The following is a 24,442-nucleotide window of genomic DNA, read 5'->3' as shown; positions in this document are numbered from 1 at the left end:
TACAAGTATCATAAGGATATGGGCACCCTCCACAAACTTGACGTAGATGATACTTACTATTACGACGCAGGGGTTACCAGGGGTTCCCGGGTATATGGTGGATCGTAACTAAAATAAGTAACTACCACAAATATTAATATTGCCAATGACATCTGAAATTTGCTACATTAGCGACGAACATATTCGTCAACGTTTCAACATTCGGTGAAATAATGATAGAAACCTTAACATCGTTATAGGTCGTCTTCAAACGAGTTACTGTTGACTTGGTCATTTTGTATGCCCTACGTAAAAAATATAACACAAGAACCTTTCTTGTTCATATACGAGTATTTGCTATAGGATTAAGTTATTGTTATAAATTATTTGTAATTTAAATATATTATTATGTACGTATATAATAAAGGTCTAACGCATATGGCATCAAACGAAAAAAAAAATTACTATATTATTAACAATGCATGCCTACGACGTTACATGCATGAAGCACACATTACTTGGAGCATAAATTTGGGAATTTCCTCTTTCCATTTGATCTATCTCATCTAAAATGTGGAGGGCAGCAAGCTTCCTCCCATCAAACTTAATAGCCGTCACGGGATGTTTATCAGTTCGGTACATGTATGGAGAGGGCATAGACGTATGTGCATTGCATAGAGTGAAAACGCACAGTCACGAGGTTCAACAGACGTGCAACGCGTGTTGAGAGTTTTGACGCCTGTCTCAGGTAAGAAAGGACCTCTTTAGAACCGGAGGGCGGGGGGGGGGCGAGGATGGGGTGGTGGTGGGGGAGCGATGGAAGAAACGTTCTGGTTGTAAGCGACTCATATTTTAACGTAAAGTTGAGTGATAAAAGTAGACCGAAGAAAATTAGTATAAAAAGGTCTTAACTACACAACTGAGAAACCATGTTGAGATACTTACCCCTGACAAAAAACAAAACAAAGTACAAGCAACTCACCAGAAATTGTGACAAGTTGTTCGTTCCCATGAGGAGTCTAAAAAGATTTCAAACATCCTTTTTATACCCATAACAAGGATAATTTTTTCGTCTGCATTTCAGGTATGAGTATTAGCCACTATGGATAATGATAATACATCAACATACGGTACAATTTCAAACGAAATCTTGACAACAGAGTGGTTATTCTATTTTGACGATCCCACTCAACGCCGACTCATAGCCCTGGGTTACCTGATAATCACTGTGATCGGTATGTTTGGAAATGGTCTGGTGGTTTCCTCGGTCTTCGTCTCCCGTAAACTACAAACGACGACGAATGCATTTGTCGTAAACTTAGCCATTTCTGATTTCATGGGTTGTTCGACGTTGCCATTTCTGGCAGCTACTTACATCAGTGATGATTTACCATTCTCGCACGGCTTCTGTGCGGCACTGTCCGGTTTAACTTACATCATGTTTTCTGCTAGTGTGGTTAACTTGGCAATGATAGCTCTAAATCGATTTTACTTGTTAACTAAATCTAAGAATGCGTACTTGAAATTATACAATAAGAGAAATATCAGCCTGATGGTAATATTAAGTTGGACATATGTTGCCTTGGTAACATTTATACTCCCTTTTTTTGGAGTAGGTGCTCTGGGATACTCCAAGCGTTATCGCGTATGCACACTTAATTCGGATAACGAACTAACCTTGTATTACACAGCTTTGAGACTGACATTGTTACCCGTTACTTGTCTAATTGTAATAATATTCTCTTACATTTCCATCTTTCGTTTTCTCATTAAATCTGGACAAACACAAATTAAATACAAAAAGTCGAAACCCTCTGCAAAGGCACCTGGCAGTACAAAAGACATAAACAACCGCCAAATGAAAGTAACGAAAAATCTGTTCGTCATCGTCTGCGCATATGTTTTGTGTATAATACCATACGTTTTAACCTATGCTATTCCAGGGTTATACGCCCTTATTCCATGGGCTGCTTTGTGTGGTGCCTCGAACAGCTTTATCAACCCCGTCATATATGGCTTCTGGCATCCAAATTTCAAGGAAGTCTTTAAATGCATCCTTCGTTGCAAGTTCAGTGAGGTACCTCAGAGATGTAACCTTTTGAAGAGATTCTGTCAAAGTAAAACTGAAAAATTAGAGACAACATCTCAAAGAAGAGAAATCTCCACCAGTGATACCAAACTTTAAGTAAATTTCATATTTAAACCCCCCCCCCCACCCCCGCCCGAACCCCAAAAGAGGGCTAGAGTTCAAGTTATTATATATTCTGCAAGTGTAGTATGGATGGCTCAAGTAGTCATTTTACAATTTTCTAAAATGTTTCAGTGAAATACTTAATCACTGAAATAAAACAAACGTGCCTTTTGACAATCTCAAAAAAAAAAGATGCATGGTTTGAGGAAGTAATTGCACATGTTGCCTTTAGAGTTGGTGAAAGCAGTACAGCGTATATTATATGCTTTACACTGTTAGTTATGCGAGCAAAGTGATAAAAAGGAAATAAAGCTCTCGTTGAAACCGGTGTTTGAAATAATCTTTGTAATAGAAACTATGGTATAACGCAATAATTTGAGCACATGAGTTCGTGCGTATAACGGATATTGAAATTATGATATAAATAATATATATATTTATATAAGAAATGACAAAGAAGCAATTTTTGTCTAAGTTTCTTTACTCTTTTCCATATATAGTGTAAATATGATCTTTAAGATTGGATAAACAAAGTACTTGGCGTGTTGACTAAATTACTTTTCCATGTCCATGTTTTTTTTTTTTTTTGCAAAGTGCGCTATTATAAATGTTTCAATTTCACTATCAATTTTCACTAACTAGATTGTAAGTGTTATATATAGAGCGTTAACGTGTAGTATACAAACACTGCATTAACTGTCACTATAAGTATCTAGAAAATGCAATATTGTGCTAAAAGGACCATAATGGTCATTTCGTAAGATTTTCCGCGTTGAATGTAAACATTGCTTGAAACGTGGTTACAATATATTAATATAAAATACTTCCCATCTGTGTTGTACTTTTAACTAGTTTTGCTTTATCAAAACCACGAAAAGTTGAAGTAAAATTTGCTTCTGAATTAATGCACACATACGTAGACGCAGTTGGTGGGGGTGGGGGTAAAGGGGGGTATGGTGAAGCCATGGACTATTCCAGCCTGTTGGAGGAGCTTTGGGAGCCTTCATTTGGTCTGTAACACATATGTCTACGCCGCGTTAATGATTCGTTCATATCTTTCCATTTAAAATTTGAACATATATCGCACCTTACTTGTGTATACACCCTAGGGCAAATTTAGCGCTTTACAATATTGCAAAACCTTAAGCCTCATTGGGTTCGTCCGCCCCCTCCCCCCCCCCCCCCCCACCTCAACATTTGTCGTATTCGCACATAAATGGACATTCATCAATTGAACTTTTAAGTGCGTGTGTTCTGCAAAAGTGATGCTTCATAATATATATATATATATATATATATATATATATATATATATATATATATATATATATATATATATATATTTATATATATATATATATATCTATATATATATCTATATATAAATATATATATATATACATACACACACACACACACATATATATATATATGTATATATATATATATATATATATATATATATATATATATATAAACACATTAAGGGTCACCAAGTATTGGCCCATTGTTTTTTAAAACTAATTTATAACAGCATTTTCCTATATATTGTCTATGATCCTCGATCTAATCCATAAAGGAGTGTTAAATATCTGCGTGTGGATTACGACTTTTAGATTTGCAGTGACACGTTTGTTAAAATGGCGGTGACTATTGTCTGACTTTTCTAGCAAATTTCGGGGGCAATTCTGAAAAATGTTAAATGTGTTTTCATCTAAAGTTTGCTCAGTTACTACTTTTTCCCCTCCTATTTCGATGACTTCGGACGTACATACATATGGAACGCGAAAAGGACCACAACATATGATGATGTTTATGATGATCTAATTTTATACGTTCATGTACTAAAAACTTACGATCATGTACTAAACATATACGATGATGTACTAAAAAACTAAGATGTACATCAAAACATATACGATGATGTACTAAAAAACTAAGATGTACATCAAAACATATACGATGGTGTACTAAAAACGTAAGATGTACATCAAAACATATACGATCATGTACTGAAAACTTGTGATGATGATGAAAAAGCGGAAGTTACAAAAAAGTGGCGTATGAATATCCATTTTTGTCGTTTGAATACGCGTATGAATATTCATACATGGGGCGGTGCTTATATTGGATGAATACACGGGGTCGCTATTATTTTGCTCCCTGGTACGAAGGTTAGTCGCAACGTACGTAGTCATATACTTTCGTTGAAATAATAATACATGTAATGTTAGGGATAGCCTAGCTCAAGTATGTGTATAGGCCTGCATTACTTAGCCTACGCGGGATTTTTAAAATAAAACAATATACTACTAGTACTACTAGCTATAAGAAATGGATTCCCAAGATGCTACAGAAAAACGTTACATTTTTTGTTTACATGATTCAACGTTACTTCTCATTATCGATGAGAGAAACTGAGAACGAACCTCTGCCTCCACTATTATTACTACAGTGTCTAGTTTAGCCTAGGTTAGTAGTAGGGCCTATACTAAGTCTGTAGTACTAGTATAGGGTACTTAGCCTACTATTTACTAGCACTACCAAGGCCAGTAAGGCTAAACGCTCTTACTTTTCTTACTCTTTCTTCACAGTCATAGTCTTATCAAATTGCAACAAGTCTATGTTCTTGATACAGTGCTAACTAACGTTCACGCATAGATACTTTACACTAGACTTTACAAGGCATGGGCTATGAATGATGGCAGTGATTTCGTATGCTGTAGCCTAAATCATGAGGCCTATGTTCAGGCGGTTCCCGTTAGTTTCCTGCCCTAAAAACGTTTCTTACCTCCTAGATCATGGGGAGGAAATTATCATTTGCCAGGGACGAAGTTGATGAAAGCATATTGGCTAGGCTATGTGGAAAGAATAAATTTAGTAGGCCTAGGTCCTAAGTGCAATAACTGTAGGAATTTCTTTTCCTTTCTACCTTTACTACAAATATCTCTTCCCATACAGCCTAGCCAATTTGCCTCCCTTGAAAAGTGTTTCTTTCATTGAAATCGTTATTTTCTCTCCTAAATCTAAAATTACAGTTACTTCAGTACCTAACTCTTTCTACGTAGCCTAGCCAAATGTCTTCTTGCTTGAATTTCACCCCTGAGAAACATTACTTTCCTCCCTGATAGTTTACTTTTGTGATTCTATTTTCAGGTTTACAAGAAATTCTCAAAGTCTGCAGGCAGATGGACCTGTGTTCCTGTTATGGAAAAGAATAGTAACAAGCACATTCCGCAACTGATGAAGGACATATTTAGACGGAGGCTTGATGATGTCAATTCTCAACTAGGAGGTGTTGTTCTTGCCGAGGATGACCCAAGGCACATCTCTGGTACAATTCGCCCAAGCCAACCTCCATCAGCTTCTTTTATAGCATCTTGTAAGTCATCAGAGCAGGATGGGACCAAGCTCTACTTTGTAATGAGTCTAATCTATTAGTCTTCCTTGCATCAGCAAGTGATATCATTTTTTCTTTGGTGGGGGGGGGGGGGGGAATGGAAATGTTGCACAGCTTGTTGCAAGCCATCAGAGCAGGATGGGGCCTAGTTCTACTTTGTAATAAGTCAAATCTATAAATCTTCCTCGCTTCAGCAAGTAACATTATTTGGGGGTGGGGGGGGGGGGGGTAGATTGGAGTGATTGAAACCTGCATGTCTCCTACAACTTTGCAGTAATTTAAAAAGAAGTAGGGGTGGGGGGGGGGCTTCTTTTCTCAAAGTCATCAGTCATGCCAATTGATATAAAACATAATGCATGTACTAGTTTGGAATCAGATTTGGACTCGAAGAACTATTCCTTGTTTTAAATTGTTGTTGTTGTAAAGATCAGCAGACTTAATCTAAGCACATTCATCAATAAAAAAGGAGCAGTTAATTGAACTTGTTATGTGTATTGAAGCTTATTAATGTCCATGTTTCAGAATAAATTAGCACATTAAATTGGAAGATTTTGCAGATTGAAGTAAGAACAGCAGTGAAAGAAACTGTGTGTTTATTCAAAGCTCTGAACCGTTAAGTCAAAGAACACAGACAAATAGAGAAAACCATGATTACGTCTTTCACAAAAAGAAAATGTAATGCTAATAACATGTCTAAAATCTTACTTATCTTAGATCATAGTGGAAACAAGTCTATATTTGGCAAGGAATACAACTGATCAAGAAATACAGAACTGAATTACAAGTGAATGATAAAGTCAAGGAAATACAGGCTATCTTTGACCCAAGATAACTTTGACCTATGGAAAACAATAGCAATCAAATACTCTCCAAGGGCTACTTATTAAAATGTAACAGTAAACCAACTTCTCTTCTTGAGATATGGCATTAGCACTAATGGTCGTAAGCATAACAATGGGATTATCTACCCACCGAGTGTTATCAACATTTGCCATGAAACCAACTTTCACTTCTTGGGATATAAACTATTGTCCTCAAAATGACCTTCATGATTAACAAAATGTATTACCTACTCACCAAGGGCCACCTATATAGCAAGTTTGAAGTTCAACCAACTTTCACTTCTTGATATTGTTTATAAGGTTTCAAGAGCTGAACATTTGTTGACCTAAAATGACCTTTTACCTCCATGAAAAACAATAGGGTTCATCTACTTACCAAGTGCTATCTACATAGCAAGTTGGATGTCCAACCAACTAACACTTTTTGAGATACTGTTTTTACACAGATTTCAAATGTTGACCTCAAATGACCTTTGAACTCGATGAAAAACAATAAGGATCAATTAGGAACAATAAAGACTACATATACCAAGTTTGAATTCAAGCAACTTGTACTTCTTGAGATGTTGTGTGTACATATATCAAAAAAGAGTGCCGGATGGGTTTCAAGCAGTTGCATTACCAGTTGTCGATGCTGTTGAACATCTACATTACCAACCATTGCCTAAGAAGAAAAGTGAAGAAAAAAGAGTATCATTTATTTTGTGTAAGTTACAATATCATTGCTTTTGATGATAGACAGCACTGATTGATTGTGTCGCTTTGGGTGTTTAATATACATGTGATATAAGAAGATAGACTTAAAATATATTGTTTGAAAACTACACCAAGTACTACGAAGTGCTCTGTTTTTCAAAACTTGCTTTCAGACAAACTGTGTTTTGCTTCCAAAAAGGATTAGCAAATATAACCCTTTGATAATTGATGTCACTGTAAAATAACTATTTTCAGTATCACAATCTAGCCAGCTAATTATGTTGCTAGTATTCTATAATTGAGCAGGCCATTCTGTTATTACACCAGGCGCGTATCCGGGGGGGGGTGCGTTGGGGGCGCGCGCCCCCCGAGTAAGAAAAAATGGAGAGAAAAAAAAGAGAAGAAGAAGGGAAAAAGAGGGGAAAAAAGAGGAGGAAGAAGAGGATGGAAGGAAGGGAAAAGAAAAATAAGAAAGAAAAAGGAGGGAACAGAAGAGAACTTATAAAAGTGTGCTATGAAAGCAACTGTGGCTGGTCTTGAACTCGACCGAGTCGTCGGGAAACATGACGCATTTTGGTATTAGCCCAGGATCTATATGCAAACTGCGCACTAGACATAATTTATGTCCTTCGATGCAACACTGTCATGCAGAGATAAAATGTTGTACAACGCGAACTGAATGCTAATCGTTACCCCACCCCTAGAACCGTAACTCATACGATGAATCTAAAAATAAAAATTTCGCATGCGATTTGAGAATTATGAATATCATGTAGCGGATCCAAAGGTGTATCATTGCCGGCGGGGGGGGGGGGGCGGGGCAGACGCACACATCACTTCTTGAGATTGTTCCCACCTGCATGAAAACACGCGCCCCACAACCGTACGCCCACCCCTCTAATCGCTTCCCGATGAGTTACGAAACCAGACCCATCGCATACAAAAGTATACTTGGATTATTTGTCCCCTGATTTTTTTCTGCAGATGGCCAGTATTTCCCCAAACTAAATTTCTAAGCCATGAGATCTAAAACTTAAGGAGGTTTGGGAGCATCATTGGGTCTGAGAAGTGTTATTTCCGGTGATCTGGGAGGTATATTTGCCAAAATTTTCTTGTACGCTACGCGCGAACCCATGGTCGCGCTCCGCTTAGATAATATCAGAGAACAGACACGCGTCCACACCATTATCCAAGACTGATATGTGCCCATGCACCAAAAAATTAACTGTGTCTGATTTTTCGAAATTTCCCTGACCAACATTCCTACAGTAACACATTCTTCCCTCTTCTCGTGCAATTTTGACCGGTCTGTAGGGGTTGAAGGAGGTTTTTCTGTATTGGCTGTCCATAGATGAAATTTTGTGCAACATTGGTATGTTTTGAAGTGAATTTATTTCACAAGAAGTGTGAATTTTCAAATTCTGAACGAATAATGGGCTTAAAACCTTGAAAAGTAGGGCTGACGGGTATTGTGGGCCGCGATGTAGAATCACCTACAAAAGCAATGATCCACAGGAGATGCGATGAGGTCGAACATGATGTGTGACTGGTGAAAATCTTCAAGAAGGTTATGGATGGATAAATAATATTGGGAAAATACTTGGTTTACTCAGGCAAAAGTGAACATCTAGTTGGTCATTTTCAAGCCCGATATGTGCCATTTCCGGTGATCTGGGGGTGTCAAAAACAGAAATTTTCTTGTACGCTGCGCGCCAACCGATGGTGGCGCTCCGCTTAGATAGTCATTCGCGCCCCCCGGGTTAGAAAATCCTGGATATGTCCTGTACACTGAGTTTAATGTTTAAAGAATTACCAGCTGTTACTTTGCACCAAATCCCACAATTATGCATATTGAAACGTACCCTTATATTTCCCATTCGCTCCTGTTGGTGTTCTTCTACCTGCCTCCTAGCTGCAGCTGCTGTTAGCCGGGTTGTCCCTTTGTCTGGTGTTACCTGAGCTAACCTCTCCGTCCTCTACTTTTGCCAGCCCTCCATGGTGTTTCCTCACCAGATGGTTGCTAAGAACGTAGCAAATGGTTACAAATTATAAACGTGTCTTTGGATGAGCTGCTAAAGTTTATTGCTCTCATTTACTGGTGACATATGACTACATGCTATATATCACTTTCATGGAATGGTTGTACACTTTACTATAACATTTATAGAACAGCAGACATTGCATGTTGCCCTAGGTTTCAGTTTCCCGACCTGTTAGTTCCTCCCCTGAAAATGTTAGTTTCCTCTCCTAAAAACGTTACTTTCCTCCCCAACATCAAGGTAGTAAAGTATGGCATTCTGGTTAGGAAACTAATATGCTTGTTGAATGAAACTTAAAAAAAAGGTTACTTACTACACTCACACATAATCATAAAAATCGCCTAAATCATCAATTGCAATTACTACAGTTTTGCAAAGCACTTGCTACAAAGCACTACCTAAATCTCCACATGGCCTAGCCAGTATGCCTTATTGCATTCCCTATGGGAAACGTTACTTTGCTCTCCTGAAAAACGTTATTTTCTCCCATGTTGTTAGAGGAGGAAGCTAACGTTTTTCATGGGAGGAAACTAACGGATCCGGAAACTAACGGCCTCCATTGCGCTACACTCATCATAGCTACATTGCTTTTAGTGCACAATTCACAGCGTGTACATAACGTTATTCAGGCCTAACCAGTGTAAGTCACACACTAATAGGTCTGATTGTACTACAGTAACTAGCCTATGTAACACCGAGTAGAGTGATACAATATCGTTCTAGAGAATGTTTGATTTGATTTGATTTGATTTATTCGCACTCAGATTGTTCAAAATACAAAAATACAAAAATACAAAATACAAAATACACTATTACAAAGACAAAGTAGACAAAGAGGACGGAAAAGAAAAGAACAAAAAGAGTAACAGGAGCTAAACCCATTAGGCTGACTGAACGTCGGCCCATTTCCAATGGGGCCCTATAGACGAAAAATTGCACAAAGAAATGAAGATATTGCACAAAAAACAGAAAAGTGCCTCCCTCTCCCCCCACCCCCAAAATTACATGAGATGCTTCCTTAACTCAGCTCTAAAAAGATGAGAAGACTTAATGGATTTGATATGATTTGGAAGAGCATTCCAATCCTGAATTGCCGTGAAGTAGAAAGTAGAGCTAACACCACCCTTAGCATCAACAACATAGAAATTGTGATGTCTTGAACGAGTCCCCTGGTTATGAATGACAGAGGTTTTGGTGAAATTGGTGGTGAGGTAAGGAGAACTACAGTTGTTAAAGATTTTGTGTGTATGGTTTAACCTAATGAATTTAGCTCTACTCTCTACGGATAACAATCCAAGACCAGAAATTTCCTCCTGCCCAACATGGAATCTCGGGCCTTGCATAAGAATGAAGCGAACCACTTTATTTTGAGTAATCTGAAGCTTCTTTTTAAGAGTATTATTGAGGCCTGTGAACCAAGAAGAAGAAGAGTAGTCAAAAAGACATTGAATAAGGGCCATGCAAAGCAGTCTTCTGCACCGTTGATTCAGGCAACTAGCTTGGCGATACAGAAAATGGAGCCTGGCATTGGCCCTTTTAATAACATCAATGGCATGCTCGTTAAAGGACAGACGGTTGTCGATTAAGACACCAAGGTATTTGACAACGTTAGTAGCAGAAATGGAGTAGTTGCTACTAGTTGTAATTTTGAAGTCACCAGCATTTTTGAGCATGCCATTAGTACCAAAAAGAATTACTTCAGTTTTCTCAACATTGAGAGAGAGTTTGTTGTCAGTAAACCAGTCACTACACGCTTCCAGGGCCTCTCCAAGTCTTTGGGAAATCACCCTGGCGCTCTTGTGGGAGAACAAAATGGCACTATCATCTGCATATAGCAAAAGCTTAAAATCAGTGTTCAATGAAACACACATGTCATTGATATAGCAGAGAAACAGGATAGGACCCAAAATACTCCCTTGAGGAACGCCATAGGTGACCGCCATTGGCTCAGAGAAGCACCCGCCCACGCTTGTGACTTGAGATCTACCGGAAAGATATGAAAGAAACCAGTTAATTGATTTGACACCCATAAGTTTTAGCTTTTGACATAAAATGTGATGGTCAACCGTGTCGAAGGCTTTACTAAGGTCCATCATCACCATACCAGTAAGGAGGCCTTGAGCTTTGCGGGTTTTGATAGTGTCATGCAAATCAATTAAACAGGTGTCAGTAGAAAAATTAGATCTAAAGCCAGATTGATATTTGTAAAGCAAGTTGTTACGGACAAGGTGACTTTCAAGTTGGACAAAGACCGCTTTTTCAAGAATTTTAGAAACAATACACAATATACTTATAGGGCGGTAATTTGCACAATCAGTTCTGCTCTTTTTCTTGTGAAGTGGGATGACTTTAGCGACCTTGAACTCATCGGGAACTTTATCATTGGAAATTGACAGGTTAACAATATGAGTTATAGGGGACGTTAAAATGGAAGCAACATCCTTGATGAACCTTGCTGGAAGATCATCAAGGCCTGTGCTCTTCAGAGGATTGAGGTTCTTAAGCTCTTTTTCAATGAATTCGTCGGTGACTTGTTACGTACCGATCGAGTTCTTGCTGGTTCAATGACTTTCTCTCTTATGTATCCTTGCTACAAAGCAGGTTTTATTTTCACGGAGCGACGAATTTTCTTGTGTTTTTAGGGCATCGTATGCAATGAGATATGCCGTAACTGTCCCTTCGCGCAATACGTATCTCCTCAGCTGATTTTTGTTTACTGTTTACCTTGCTATTCAAAGTACCTTTTCCGTTATACATATTCACAAGGTTCCTTGATTGGGTGGAGTCTATCGAAGTCAAAGTTTCAAAATACGAAAACCAGAAAATGTCATATTTTTGCACTTTTCGGGAATAGTTTGAGTTGAAACTTTACAGTAAGCTTAGTTTACGTCATTGGTATAGTATCCTAGTATTGGAAAATCTCGAGAATCAACGCAAATTGCTGCTTTAATGTGCTTTGCCTTTAATACTATATTTGTTACTTAGTGTACATTCGTACGCACATGTAGTATACTGTATACCTTCCAAACGTACGTACGTTCAAATGCCAAAACAATTTTCGCGGTCTGCTAAATATTCATACACATAGCTATTAAGTATTATTACAGCCAATCCTCAGTGAATATCACACACTTCAAATTAATAATATAGTATGCTACCGGTACCCGTTGATTACAAAGTACCGTACCCCTAGGAATATCAAAGTTGATATCGAAGCCCCGCCCCTAGTGGTTCTTAATGAGTTTATACTGAATATTCATACGCGTATGCAGACGCCACATATGAATATACATACCCGTATGCAGACGCCACTTTTTTTGAACATCACTTTATTAGTACATGATCGTATTTGTTTTGATGTACATCGTACGATTGTAGTACATGATCGTATACTTTTAGTACATGATCGTATATGTTTGGTACATGATCGTAAATTTTTAGTACATGATCGTGTATTTTTAGTACATGATCATAAGTTTTCAGTACATGATCGTATAAAATTAGATCATCATTAACATCATCATATGTTGTGGTCCTTTTCGCGTTCCATACATAGAAAGCTATAAACAAGAAATTCAACCTATTGTCTCCCTCTTGAGATGTCGTGTTAACAACTTCCATGTTCTTCACCTTTTTTATCTCCTCTGGCCGAAGCAATACAAACCCTTTAATTAAGGGCATTTATTAGCTGCATGACTTCAGCCTCACAGACATATATACACACAAACCACATACATATGACAAGACCACACGATCTAAGTCAATTACAATTGCCATCGGGTACGACAGTGTCGAAACTTCCTTATACCTGTGTTACAATATCCTGTGTTAAAATTCCTTACATATCGATTCATAAAAAACACTTATTCAAACTTGAAAGGTTTTTTTTTATCAATCCTTCACGAGGTATACAGCTATTGAAAAAGGAGACTTAGAGATTAGAATTTATACAAAATTTTAAAATAATGATCGCTGACGTCATACTTTTTGTTCTTACAGTCTGATGAACGTAAACAAAAATAAACTGTGAAATGGAAATTCCTGTGAATAACAGAATTCCAGCAAAGTTAAACCCAGGCAGTTACAATGGTACGGTACAAGTGGTTTTTCATTCCATACACCAGCTATAATTCTAATTGAGAACACGAAAGCGGATCTTTTTGAAGTGTTCAGTCCTATTTATATATCTTTCACGATTCTAGCTATACCAATCTGCCAATACTTGTAAAGAAAGAATATCAAACATATTTTTGAAAACCACCGAGATTAAAGGGGTTTAAAATCGACAAACTGCCCCATGCAGTTCGACTGAATTTAGTTCATGATTAATTGATCACTTGAAAATGTTGGTTCTTCGGTAGGAGCTGCTGTCTAAATCACTAGGTTTTTTTGACCGTTGGACATTTACTGAGTGGGTGTTTTCATATTCTTAAAACACATTTAACCGATTTCTAGATTGTCGATGAAGACGGTTTCTATATATCAGTATACTATATAATACCGTGCGAATCAACAGTGCTTCAATTCAAGTATCTCAAGGTGAGTTAACTTTATCATTTGCATTAATAAAATCTTAACTGCTTGAAAACAGTTTTCATGAAAAAGCATACTTTGAAAACACAAATGATTTCTTTATAATGTGACAAATTAATATCAGAAGTGAAACAAACAGAGAAGGCATCGTGAAAATCCCAACTATATTTTATCATGAATTTGAGAAATGTTTCGTAACCGATAACATGGTATAACGTCAATACTGCTGGACTACCGTACTTAGTTTAGCACATAAACTATTGAGTCGCTTCCATTTTGACTTTATGTAATATAATACTATATTCTTTTCATCAAAAGTGAAACTATGCAGGATGAATATAAAAATGTGTCCATGACATATGCTAGATAGCTTTCCAGTCGTTGGTGCTATGTATAGTTATATGAACGTGTGGTTGATATTAAATATATATATATATATATATATATATATATATATATATAATTTCTCGATCTCCTCGCGAAACTCGCCATACAACATGGATATAAAAACAGGGATTGATACGAGCGACCTCAGCGATCAAGACTGGGAGGCCATAAACGATAAACTATCAACGGACTTGACGCCATTACAGACAGAACTTTTCCGACATGATCCAGGTAACCACAATCCCGAAATCTTGGATAGGCTAGGCTGCTCGTTAAGCACAGTCATATATTCAGCTGTACGCAGTCACCCCAATGTTAAAGACATTCACCGTCGGCCATATTACCAAGGCAAGCGTTGTGTAAAGGTTATTGAGGATGCTCATTCACGTGTGAAAGACAGCCGTCGCGCCCTGAACAAAGCTATCAATGAAAACCGGGATAAGAAAGAAGTTGATGCGCTTAGGCAGTCATTGTTCACAGCCTTGCGCTGCTACTCTGAACTTAAGAAGAAATTCAACTCGGCAATTCGGTCGCGCGAAAGGCACAATCAAGAAAAGTTTTTTAGGCAAAACTTTAACGCGTACGTCAATAAGTTTGTTGTGGATGGTCAGAAATCAAGTAAGCAACCAGCTGCAAGATCACAGCAGACATGCGAGACGACACTCCGTGCCTTGTATGAAGATGAAAACGTCATTACGCCCTCTATTGACACCTCGTGGACAATACCCCAACCACAGCCGCAACACCCATTCAACGATGCTGCCTTCACGATCAAAGACGTAAAACAAACTTTGCGTCGAACCCGTTCAAGATCAGCGCCTGGCCCCGACGGCATTTCATATCTCATGTTAAAGAAGCTGCCATGCGTATTACGGTTCCTTGCAACATTGTTTAGTAAAATCAAAGCGTCATGTGAACTGCAGCCAAATGAAGTATCGTCTGTCCCATCTAGCTGGCAGAAGGGTATAATGATTTTCATATTCAAATATGGCAACCCGGATGATATCCAGAACTATCGCCCAATAACACTCACCTCGGGTGTTTCGAAGCTGTTCCACAGTATTCTCAACTTCCGGTTACTGTCGTTCTTGCGAACGAACAAACTGATTGACATATCCACGCAGAAAGGTTTCTTGAACCGCATTATGGGTTGTGCAGAACATACCATGGTCCTAAACCGCTTAACGAAATATGTCAAAAGCAAATGTCGCTCAATGCATATTGCCTGGTTGGACATTCAAAATGCGTTTGGATCGGTGAGACATGACGTCCTCGAATTCAGCCTACAGCATCACCACATTCCTCAGTGGCTGACTACATATCTGTTACAGTTCTATAGCAATCTACAAGTTCAAGCTAGAACTAACAACTTTTCAGTCGACAATCTGAACATTAACATCGGTGTATTCCAGGGTGATACCATCAGCCCAACAATCTTCTTGCTGGTCTTCAACCTGATTCTGCAGTACATAGAGACAAAACGTGACGCGATTGGTGTGCCTTACAAGGCTAATAAGATCATAAGCCTGGCCTATGCGGATGACCTAACGCTCTGTACTCAGCGTCCTCAGTCACTGCAGAAGCTGTTGAATGAACTGAACACACTGATGCTCAACATAGGACTGAAGCTTAAAGCCAAGAAATGTGTCACGTTTTCTCTAACATCAGGGGTATTCGCGCCACATCGAGTTTTCAAACTGGGGGAGGAACAGCTCAAAACCATTGAGGAAAAGCCAATGAAGTTTCTTGGCTGTTATATTTTCCCGAAATACCAATCGTCCCGCGCCTTCCAAATGATAGAGCGTAACATCAAGGATCAAATGAAAACCATAGATGCCCTTCCAATCCGCGGAGAATACAAACTCCGCATATGGAAACAATACTCGTCCGCTGCTTTCTTGTTCTCCCTGACTGTTCATGATTTGGCACTGTCTAGCCTGGAAAAACTTGACGTTACAGTTATGAAATTTATACGCAAATGGCTCCGTTTGCCGAAGAAAGCGAATACGTCACTAATCACACACCGTGAGGGTATGGATTGCAGACTACCTAGCCAGCTCTACCACCGTGGCCATGCCACTGTCATAGAAACGGCACTCGGCAGAGACGCTGACGTAGACCCGGCGCTGAGGGACGCAGTGAGCGACGCAGTCAGCGATACCCAGGTACGAACAGTTGACGAAGCTGTCCAACGAATCAACGAAGCCCAGGATCAGAGTCTCAATAACCTGAGGGAGCAAGGAAACTGGAACCAACTGTTTCATCTTCAAGACGCCGACACGAAATGGCAAGCCACCATACGAGGAATGTCTGAACAGTGTTTTAGCTTTGCCATTCGTTCCCTGAATAACCAACTTCCTGTTGCCAGCGTTTTATGTAAGGTTTGGAACTGTTCGGTGTCTGCCCAATGCGGAGCTTGTCTGGCAAGTCGCGAACTATGTAATGCTCCAGAGCAAACTCTACACCATGTGCTCAGCTCTTGCCAGGTTTCGTTATCACTTAAACACAGGTACACCTGGAGACACGATAACATTCTCTTTGCTCTGCGAGACCTCTACACTTTAACGCTAGGCCCAGCATGGGATATCGCAATCGACGCTACTCGAGACGGGAACACTATCGTATATGACCAGCACACCAGTACCATACCCGCGGATATATTGCCTACTACTACCTGCAGACCAGACCTCACTGCTATAGACAGGCTTCAACGCAAAATTCACATCATGGAGTTGACGTGTCCCTGGGACTCCGCTGAATCCTTTAACAATGCACAAGAAAGAAAATCAGACAGATATGGACCATTGATCGGTGACTTGAGTGATATTGGCTGGGAAGTGGATTTCATAACGGTGGAGATTGGAGTAAGGGGGATAATAGCTCCCGGTACAGTAAAACTTATGTGCAATAGTCTGGGAAAATCGAAAAAATCTATAATAAAGAAATACCTTGCCAAATGTACTAAACTAGCCCTCATGTGCAGCTATACAATATACAATCTTCGGGATGATGCTGACATTTGCCTCACACATATTGTAGATATATAGAGTATATATATATTTTTTTTCAGCAGTTTTTTTTTCTTTTTACTATTTGATCGCATTTAGATTTGTACTTGTCGTTCTCTTAAGTTCTTGTTTGCTTGGTATTGTCTGTCGTTTTAATCCCTTTATCCTTTTATTATCCTTAGTGTGGCTTTCTGCTAGCTGCGGTCGTTGAGACCTGTCATGCTTTTTGTAGTCAATTTTATCTGTATTATGTACATTGAGAATTGATAGAAATAAAAATATATATATACATGCATATATATATATACATATATATATATATATATATACATATATATATATATATATACACACATACACACACATATATATATATATATATTTATATATATATATATATATATATATATATATATATGTATATATATATATATATATATGGCATATTAACAGTATAGAAATATAAACATAGAATGGGGTGTTATGATCAACTCTTGCTGTAAGGAAAAGGATCTGTTCAGACATGTTCTTCAGAAGCATTATATACCGGAAATTGGCCTTAGAATATGTTAAATACTGACAAACCCATAACAATTATTATTATTTAATAAAATTATTATTATTTAATAACATTATTATTTAAAAATAGTAAAAGGTTTTGAAAGGTCATCAGTATTGACCCCAACCCCAAATTTGCTAGAAACTTTCAAAGTTGAATACTTTCCCAGATGTTCTAATAGTTTTGCTTTTTTTTCAAACATTTAGGATTGTTTACATAGATATGTATTCATTTAAATGTATTGATTTGGATAACTACGGTGCTTTTAGAGTTGCATTATAAAGCTTGTTGAAATTTAATCATGTATGGTGACCATTACTTGTATTAATATTCGGGGGCAATACTGATTACCCTTGAACAATCAATTTGCTTACTCATAAATACGACATTTTTTTTGGGTAAAATGATATATTTAATTTAAATTGCAGTTAATTCAAAATGCGCAATAATTTGCATATTAACTAACAATACTTTCTCATTATTTTTATTGGTTAGGCCTACACAGTTGTGTGTCTTCAACTTCAAAAACTGTATTTTGCGGATGTTTTTTTTATATACAAATCAACACCTCTTGGGGTTTGGCAGGTACGGGTATATGAAACTATACTCAACTTCTTGGAAAACAGAACATTTGAAAGCTAAATATTCGGTAAATATCATCCTTCGTCTATTTGCATTTCCCCCTTAAATTATTAACCAGTTTAAAAATATCTAACACGACGTTTAATCACTCTTTTTCAATATATCATCTTGTGTTTAATCAGACCCGTATACTCAGGAATTTTGAGGTAGAGCAGGGGTTCCCTAACTGGGTGCATGAACCCCCAGGGGGTGCGTGAGTCCATCCCATGGGGTTCATGAGACGTTTATGAAAGTTAAAACTAGAGTAGTTTTTGTTGAATTAAAATCTGATATATCATATAATTTAGTAATGTACAAAAGTCGTATCTATCGCCCAACTCTTTTCGCGTTCCATACGCATATGTTGCCTAGTACCGTACCGTGCATGTGATAAATAACTGAATTATGAAATATTTGTTCATCTCTTGTTATTTTTTTTCATTACACTGAGAACTTGATCTTTTACGAAGCACTGTTATGCGCAATAATGACTCAGATCGAGTCTGGAAACGTTGGGGGTTCGTGGACAACTCTGACATCCACAGGGGATTTGTGTTGGGATAAAGTTAGGGAAATCCTGAGGTAGAGGGACACCAACAATATGTGGAGGAACACGATACTCGTATCTTACCTCATAACATAACTTGTAAAGTTTTTGTATATATGATGATGACACGGATTGGTAGTGGGGGGGGGGGAGGGAACTGGGGGGCATATGGTCTGCAAAGAGGATGTGGATCATAAAGCAACTTTTTTTTGGCGTGACGTTGTAGTTCTTTTATTGTTGTTAAAATGCTTTCACAACTAGGGGCCCTTCTTCAATTTTGGACCCCTGATTTAGTTTGATAGTTTACGTTTAACGATTACCGAGGTAACTATGCGGGTATCTCTACTGCAAAATTGACGAACGGTCTATAGCAGTTGTCGCCGTCTAACTGCGTGCATGGTTTTGAAGGTATATTACGGCAGGTAATGGTAGGGGCACTAGTGGTACCTTGCCGTTAGTAATAGGTGTGGCTCTTATTCAATTCTAACGTGATATAAGTTTATTCCAGTGATTACCTTACTTTAGGACATCAATTTGGTGATAATGAGTACAATGATTACATACTGTATACAGGGGAGGGGGGGGGGTTTAGGAGCCGGGAGCAATGGGGGCACCTGCGCCCCACATTTTCCCAAAAAATAGCAAATGTGCCTACTGGCAAATAAAATGTGCCCCTTTGATGAAGAACTGTCCGTTGGATATCTTAAGCCTTTGTTAATTTTAGTCTGTACATGCTATTTTCAAAATGGCATCCCATATCCTTTGGAAGCACGGCCGGTTAACAATAAACAATCTCAATAAATAGTATTGATAGCATATACTAGCACATCACATATATATTTAAGTGATATGGCCGGTGTGTATCGGTTTATAGCATAACGAGTGGTGGTTGTGGAATGAGAAAGTGCCCCTCTGATGTTGTGCCCCTCCCCAACCCTACTTTTTGGAAGCCCTAACCCCTGACCGTATAGATTTACTTCCCGAAAGTTTGCCTTAATTGACGAGTTTTTTTGTTGTAATAAAATTTTGCAGTAAAACACCACCAGTATGGAGAACAATTCAACGACAATGGCAACCTCCATAACATCCGAGGATAGTCTGCAGGGCCAAACATCTACTCCATTTCGATTTGATGATCCTACACATCGGCTGCTGGTTGGACTAGCCTTCCTACTGATTGCTGTCATCGGTGTAATCGGCAACAGTCTCCTCATTTTCGCTGTCATGCTTTCGAGGATGTTGCACACGACCACTAATATTTTCGTCGTTAACTTGGCCATGTCTGATCTTATTGGTTGTTTAACGTTACCACTTTCGACTGTCATCTTTGTTAGCCAACATGCATTCTCCGACAGCTATTGTATAGTGGTTTCAGGGGTTCTGTACATAATGTTCCCGGCGAGTGTAGTTAACCTCATGTTGATTGCGATTAATCGCTACACATTGATCACAAAAACTCAAAGAACTTTTGATAAAATCTACACCAAAAGAAATATCTCGATAATGATTATATTCAGTTGGCTGTACGTTATATTAGTGACTTTTGTACCCCCTGCATTTGGAGTGGGTGCTCTCGGTTATTCCAAGAGATATCAATCGTGTGCCATTAGTTCGGAAAACCCTTTAACGGTTTACTACGTGGCTCTCAGGTCAGCTCTCATACCAGTTGCTGGTCTCGTCGTTACCACCATGTGTTACATTAAAATATTTCTCTTTGTTTGTAAGGCTACTAGCGACATGAAGCAAAGAAACATTAGTTCAAGTTCATTGGAGCAAGTACGTAAACGACAAGTGCGAGTCACTAAGAATCTTTTCCTAATCGTGTGCTGTTATGTACTTTGCATAACTCCTTACCGGGTAGTATATTATATACCAGCTGCAAGAAATTTGCTTCCGTGGGGTACGGTTTTCTTTTGTGTAAACAGTTGTATAAACCCAATTATTTACGGACTTTGGCATCCTAATTTCAATGAGATATTGAAACATATTTTGAAATGTCAATTCAATGAGATACCACAAAAGTCTAAACTTTTGAGTTGGGTGTTGAAATCTGGACCAGGAAAACGGAGAGCTGTAATAACGCACAAAGAACCTTTCCCTATTACCACAGGTAGCTAGCTGTTAAGGTATAGGTTATCATTTCAATTCGTACCCAGTACTACAGAAACGAATTTTACAGGGTGCAATTTTACATACAGAGGATGAGTTTACAAACATTTTACATTAGCTTAACGCAAACAAGTTGTCCTTTAATATTGAGAGATAAAAAAAAAACTTGTTCTTATTTTTTATAACAAACGATATGATGGCACTAACGTTTCACTAAGTCTGAGTGACACGTGACAAAATTTCTGGGAATTGTAATTGATAACAAACTAAATTGGTAAGAGCATATTTCACGTGTTTACCAAACAATATCCCGTGTTAATGGTGTTATCTACAAAGTAAAGAACTTTCTCTCCGAAAAAGTTCTCATATGATTTACAAGGCTTTAACTCTTCCTCATCCTAATTATAGCATATTACTTTGGAGGTATGCTCAAAAAGACTCTCTGCAGCGGCGTAACGCCCATGGGCTCGGACGGGGGAAACCCAGGGGCCCCCGACCAAAGGGGGCCCGCTGCACTGATGTACATAACTTAGAAGAGGGGTACCCTCTTTTTTCTTTTTCTTTTTTAAACGGCACGTTTTCGTTGGAAAAGAAACTATAAACGAGACAATGGACATATTTTTCTGTGCGTGAATACGTTCGTCATAAATCATATGCCCCTGCAACTGCAAATCTTGAGAGACATGTCACAAGTTTCTGAAGTCCTGCAGCTTCTGAATGACTGTAACCTTAGTACCTACTCAAAGCTGTTATCGGCTGTGGTCCTATTTATTACACTTCCAGTCACAGTGGCGACCGCAGAAAGATCATTCTCCAAGTTGAAGCTAATCAAGACTTACCTTATGATTGGAAGGCACCGGCGTTAACCACTGAGCTAACACTACTAAAAATTATTCGTAACTGTAACTTAATTCTCCTTAAAAAACGTAATTCTCCTTATGTAGCTATTCCTGCCTACGCATATTTTTTCTTTAAAAAACTGCTAACTATATGGGTGTGTATGTGTAATTGTGTATATATGTTTAATGCATATACCGGCATGCGTGTATATACAAATGTTTACGAGTTTTAACGTATATGTGCATTAGTGGCAATAGCTATATCAATGTAAATTTATGTATGTCTATCAAGTCAGAATTGGCATGTATTTAGGCTTAACTTCATGTTTTTTTTTGGGCGGGGGGGGGGGGGGGCACCAGACTACAAAGGCTTATGCATATTCTGGTTCCTCTACCACAACACTAGACTGTTTTGTTCATCATACATCAGCGTCAGTCTGAGAAAACGATCCAAACCATGTCCTATCTATGCACGTATGTAAAATAGTAATGAAACTTCCATGACTTTTGGTTGTTGTATATTGTGAAATGGTAGGAATAAATAAACTAAATACACTAAACTAAAGATCCATTACTAAACGGTACTCTGGTGCTACCTGTCTGTGATAGCAGGGTAAGACAAGTAACAATGGTTATGAACTGCATTAGTTGAAGAGAGGGAAACGACCATCAGAGGGAGATGCAGTGGCTAATCGAGGGTATTAATAAAGGAGAGCTAAGGTGCCGTCTGATCGCTGAAACCGACTCCCATGTTCAAAGGTTTTGAGGCTTATTTAGGCTAAAACTTAGGTCTGCATGCAAGGTTCAGCTAACAACTACATTTAAGTTATGTAGGGTTGATTAGAGGTGGGGTGGGGGGTGGGAGGAAACATCTGGAATATATTTAATGTTACCATAGATTTAACTATGCAGGGGGCTCATATCTAGGAAATCCTAAAGTATAATAAACCTGCTCATATATGGGATGGTCTCACAGAGTGAATGATATACTTGTATATATTTGTCAGAGGCAGAAAAGGTCCATAAATGGTGATCGTAAAAGGGGAGAGGGGGAAGGGGGCAAAAAGCAACTGGTTTATTCATTGTCCACCCTCAATTACTTCACCCCTAAAATGTTATCCTCTATGTAATTGCAAACAAGAAACTGTATTGCCTTGTGTAGGTAGTATAAAATGATATCTGTCTGTGCAGGGGCTGTTCCAAGATAGTAAAGAGGGGTGTGGCCCTAAGGTCATTGAAGCTGACTTCTGTAAAGAAGGTCTGTGGTTTGTCACCCAGAAAAAAGAAATAAAATATTTTAGGCATGAATGATGGCTCATTCTGAGGCTTATTAAGCTATAAATTAGGTCTAGATGCAAGGTTGTGATTATAACTACTTATAAGGGTGGGGGTGTGGTGGGGTGGGGGTGGGGGGTCGCGGTGTACAACGCACAACCACCTGGACCAACGCCTGCTGTCTGTCGGTCAATCTATCTGATACTTGGTAAGTTTTCTTTGGGAGTCATTTAGGGTGTACTCTCGACCGACTAAGAAATTGGTTGTAAATACGATATCCAATGTACATGTTTTAACGAGACAGGAGATACAAACATAATCATAGTTTGTTGATCTTTAATGTATGCATTAACGGTTAGAATTCAATGTGTATTGCTTCATATGATAATCGGACACCAATAGTTCATGGGTTTTTACAACTTCCACATCTTTTTTGCGAGTTGAAACAAGATCAATATATATTCAGACTAATTTGCAAAAAGAGATTTCTTTCTGGTGATTTTTGTCAGTTGTAAGTTCACGAACAATATGAAAGATGAAAATATTATAAACTCACTTGCCATTCGTGAGGTCGTTCTTTGATCTGCTGCCGGATAGAATCAAAACTTAAAAATGTCTCGTCTAAATTGAAAATCAAACATGATATCATCGTGACTTGAAAAGTTTCGTCTCATAAACTTTTGTAGTACCTATTTAATACTTGAACATTTCCTTAAACTGTGGATGCCAAATCCGTTAAAGAAGGGATTGGCACAGCTTTTTGCAGTGATGTATACATTTGCCAAAGGTCGCAGGTGAAAGAGAGCCGGAGCTTGGCGTAGAAAGGAAAACAAATAAAATAAATATGGAGTCGTTATTAAACCAACATAAACACACATAATTAAACATTTTCTTAATTACGTTCATTTGTCATTTAACAGATTAACTAGAGCGCCATCTATTTGCTAATTTGTATTTTCTCTAATTTTGACTGGATTTGTGAACAAAATCAAATATGGAAGAGTAGCAAATGGTTGTCATGACGATGCATGGAACCAACCCCTAAGCAACTCGTATAAGTATATCATACTTTGTTAACGGATTATCAAGATAAACCGCACATGTTCGGTAATGTTTGGAGTACCCCGGCTCACCTATCCAAAGGATAGGAGGGCCACAGACTAATGTAGATACATACACCCAACTAATAAATATTGATCATTATAGTGACACGCCCTATACTTATAAAATCATGTAGTCTACACGCAGTGGCGTCACCAGACTTTTCAGTCTGGGGGCACAGGGGGGGGCACCAGCATTTGATGGGGGGCACTTAGGTGGATACGGATCGCCGTCCTGGGGGAGGGGTCTAAGGGGAGAAGGTGCCCCCCTCCCCTTTGGAAAATTTTCGCACACGAAGGATGGGCTAGATGCAAAA

At 38.5% G+C, this 24,442-nt stretch overlaps 2 protein-coding genes and 1 long non-coding RNA gene across 4 annotated transcripts; 2 read left to right on the top strand and 1 right to left on the bottom strand.

Moving 5' to 3' along the window:
- LOC139958492 (mu-type opioid receptor-like) lies at nucleotides 1-2,993 on the top strand. Its single transcript, XM_071955591.1, has 2 exons — nucleotides 1-727; nucleotides 1,064-2,993. The coding sequence occupies exon 2, from the start codon at nucleotides 1,082-1,084 to the stop codon at nucleotides 2,162-2,164; it is 1,083 nt and encodes a 360-aa protein (XP_071811692.1). The 5' UTR covers nucleotides 1-727; nucleotides 1,064-1,081; the 3' UTR covers nucleotides 2,165-2,993.
- Nucleotides 2,994-6,046: 3,053 nt separating this feature from the next.
- LOC139958493 (uncharacterized) lies at nucleotides 6,047-12,093 on the bottom strand. The gene is made up of 3 exons (XR_011789808.1): nucleotides 11,690-12,093; nucleotides 8,971-9,128; nucleotides 6,047-7,076 (listed from the first exon to the last, which is right to left on the bottom strand). It is a non-coding gene; the product is annotated as an uncharacterized lncRNA (long non-coding RNA).
- Nucleotides 12,094-13,199: 1,106 nt separating this feature from the next.
- Nucleotides 13,200-23,134, top strand: LOC139958491 (adenosine receptor A3-like). 2 transcript variants are annotated; one of them, XM_071955590.1, is made up of 3 exons: nucleotides 13,200-13,686; nucleotides 18,220-18,283; nucleotides 19,835-23,134. In XM_071955590.1, the coding sequence occupies exon 3, from the start codon at nucleotides 19,850-19,852 to the stop codon at nucleotides 20,918-20,920; it is 1,071 nt and encodes a 356-aa protein (XP_071811691.1). In that variant the 5' UTR covers nucleotides 13,200-13,686; nucleotides 18,220-18,283; nucleotides 19,835-19,849; the 3' UTR covers nucleotides 20,921-23,134. The 2 variants fall into 2 exon arrangements, with proteins under 2 accessions (XP_071811691.1, XP_071811690.1); XM_071955589.1 differs by having other exon boundaries at nucleotides 18,130-18,283.
- The last annotated feature ends 1,308 nt before the right edge of the window (nucleotides 23,135-24,442 follow it).

This window comes from Apostichopus japonicus, chromosome 18, assembly GCF_037975245.1.
Source record: "Apostichopus japonicus isolate 1M-3 chromosome 18, ASM3797524v1, whole genome shotgun sequence".
Taxonomy (NCBI): Eukaryota; Metazoa; Echinodermata; class Holothuroidea; order Aspidochirotida; family Stichopodidae; genus Apostichopus; species Apostichopus japonicus.
This window is presented reverse-complemented; position numbering and strand designations above follow the sequence as displayed.

Excerpts from the sequence above, each read along its gene's own strand:
- LOC139958492 (XM_071955591.1), top strand. The coding sequence starts at position 1,082 with ATGGATAATGATAATACATCAACATACGGTACAATTTCAAACGAAATC.
- LOC139958491 (XM_071955590.1), top strand. The coding sequence starts at position 19,850 with ATGGAGAACAATTCAACGACAATGGCAACCTCCATAACATCCGAGGAT.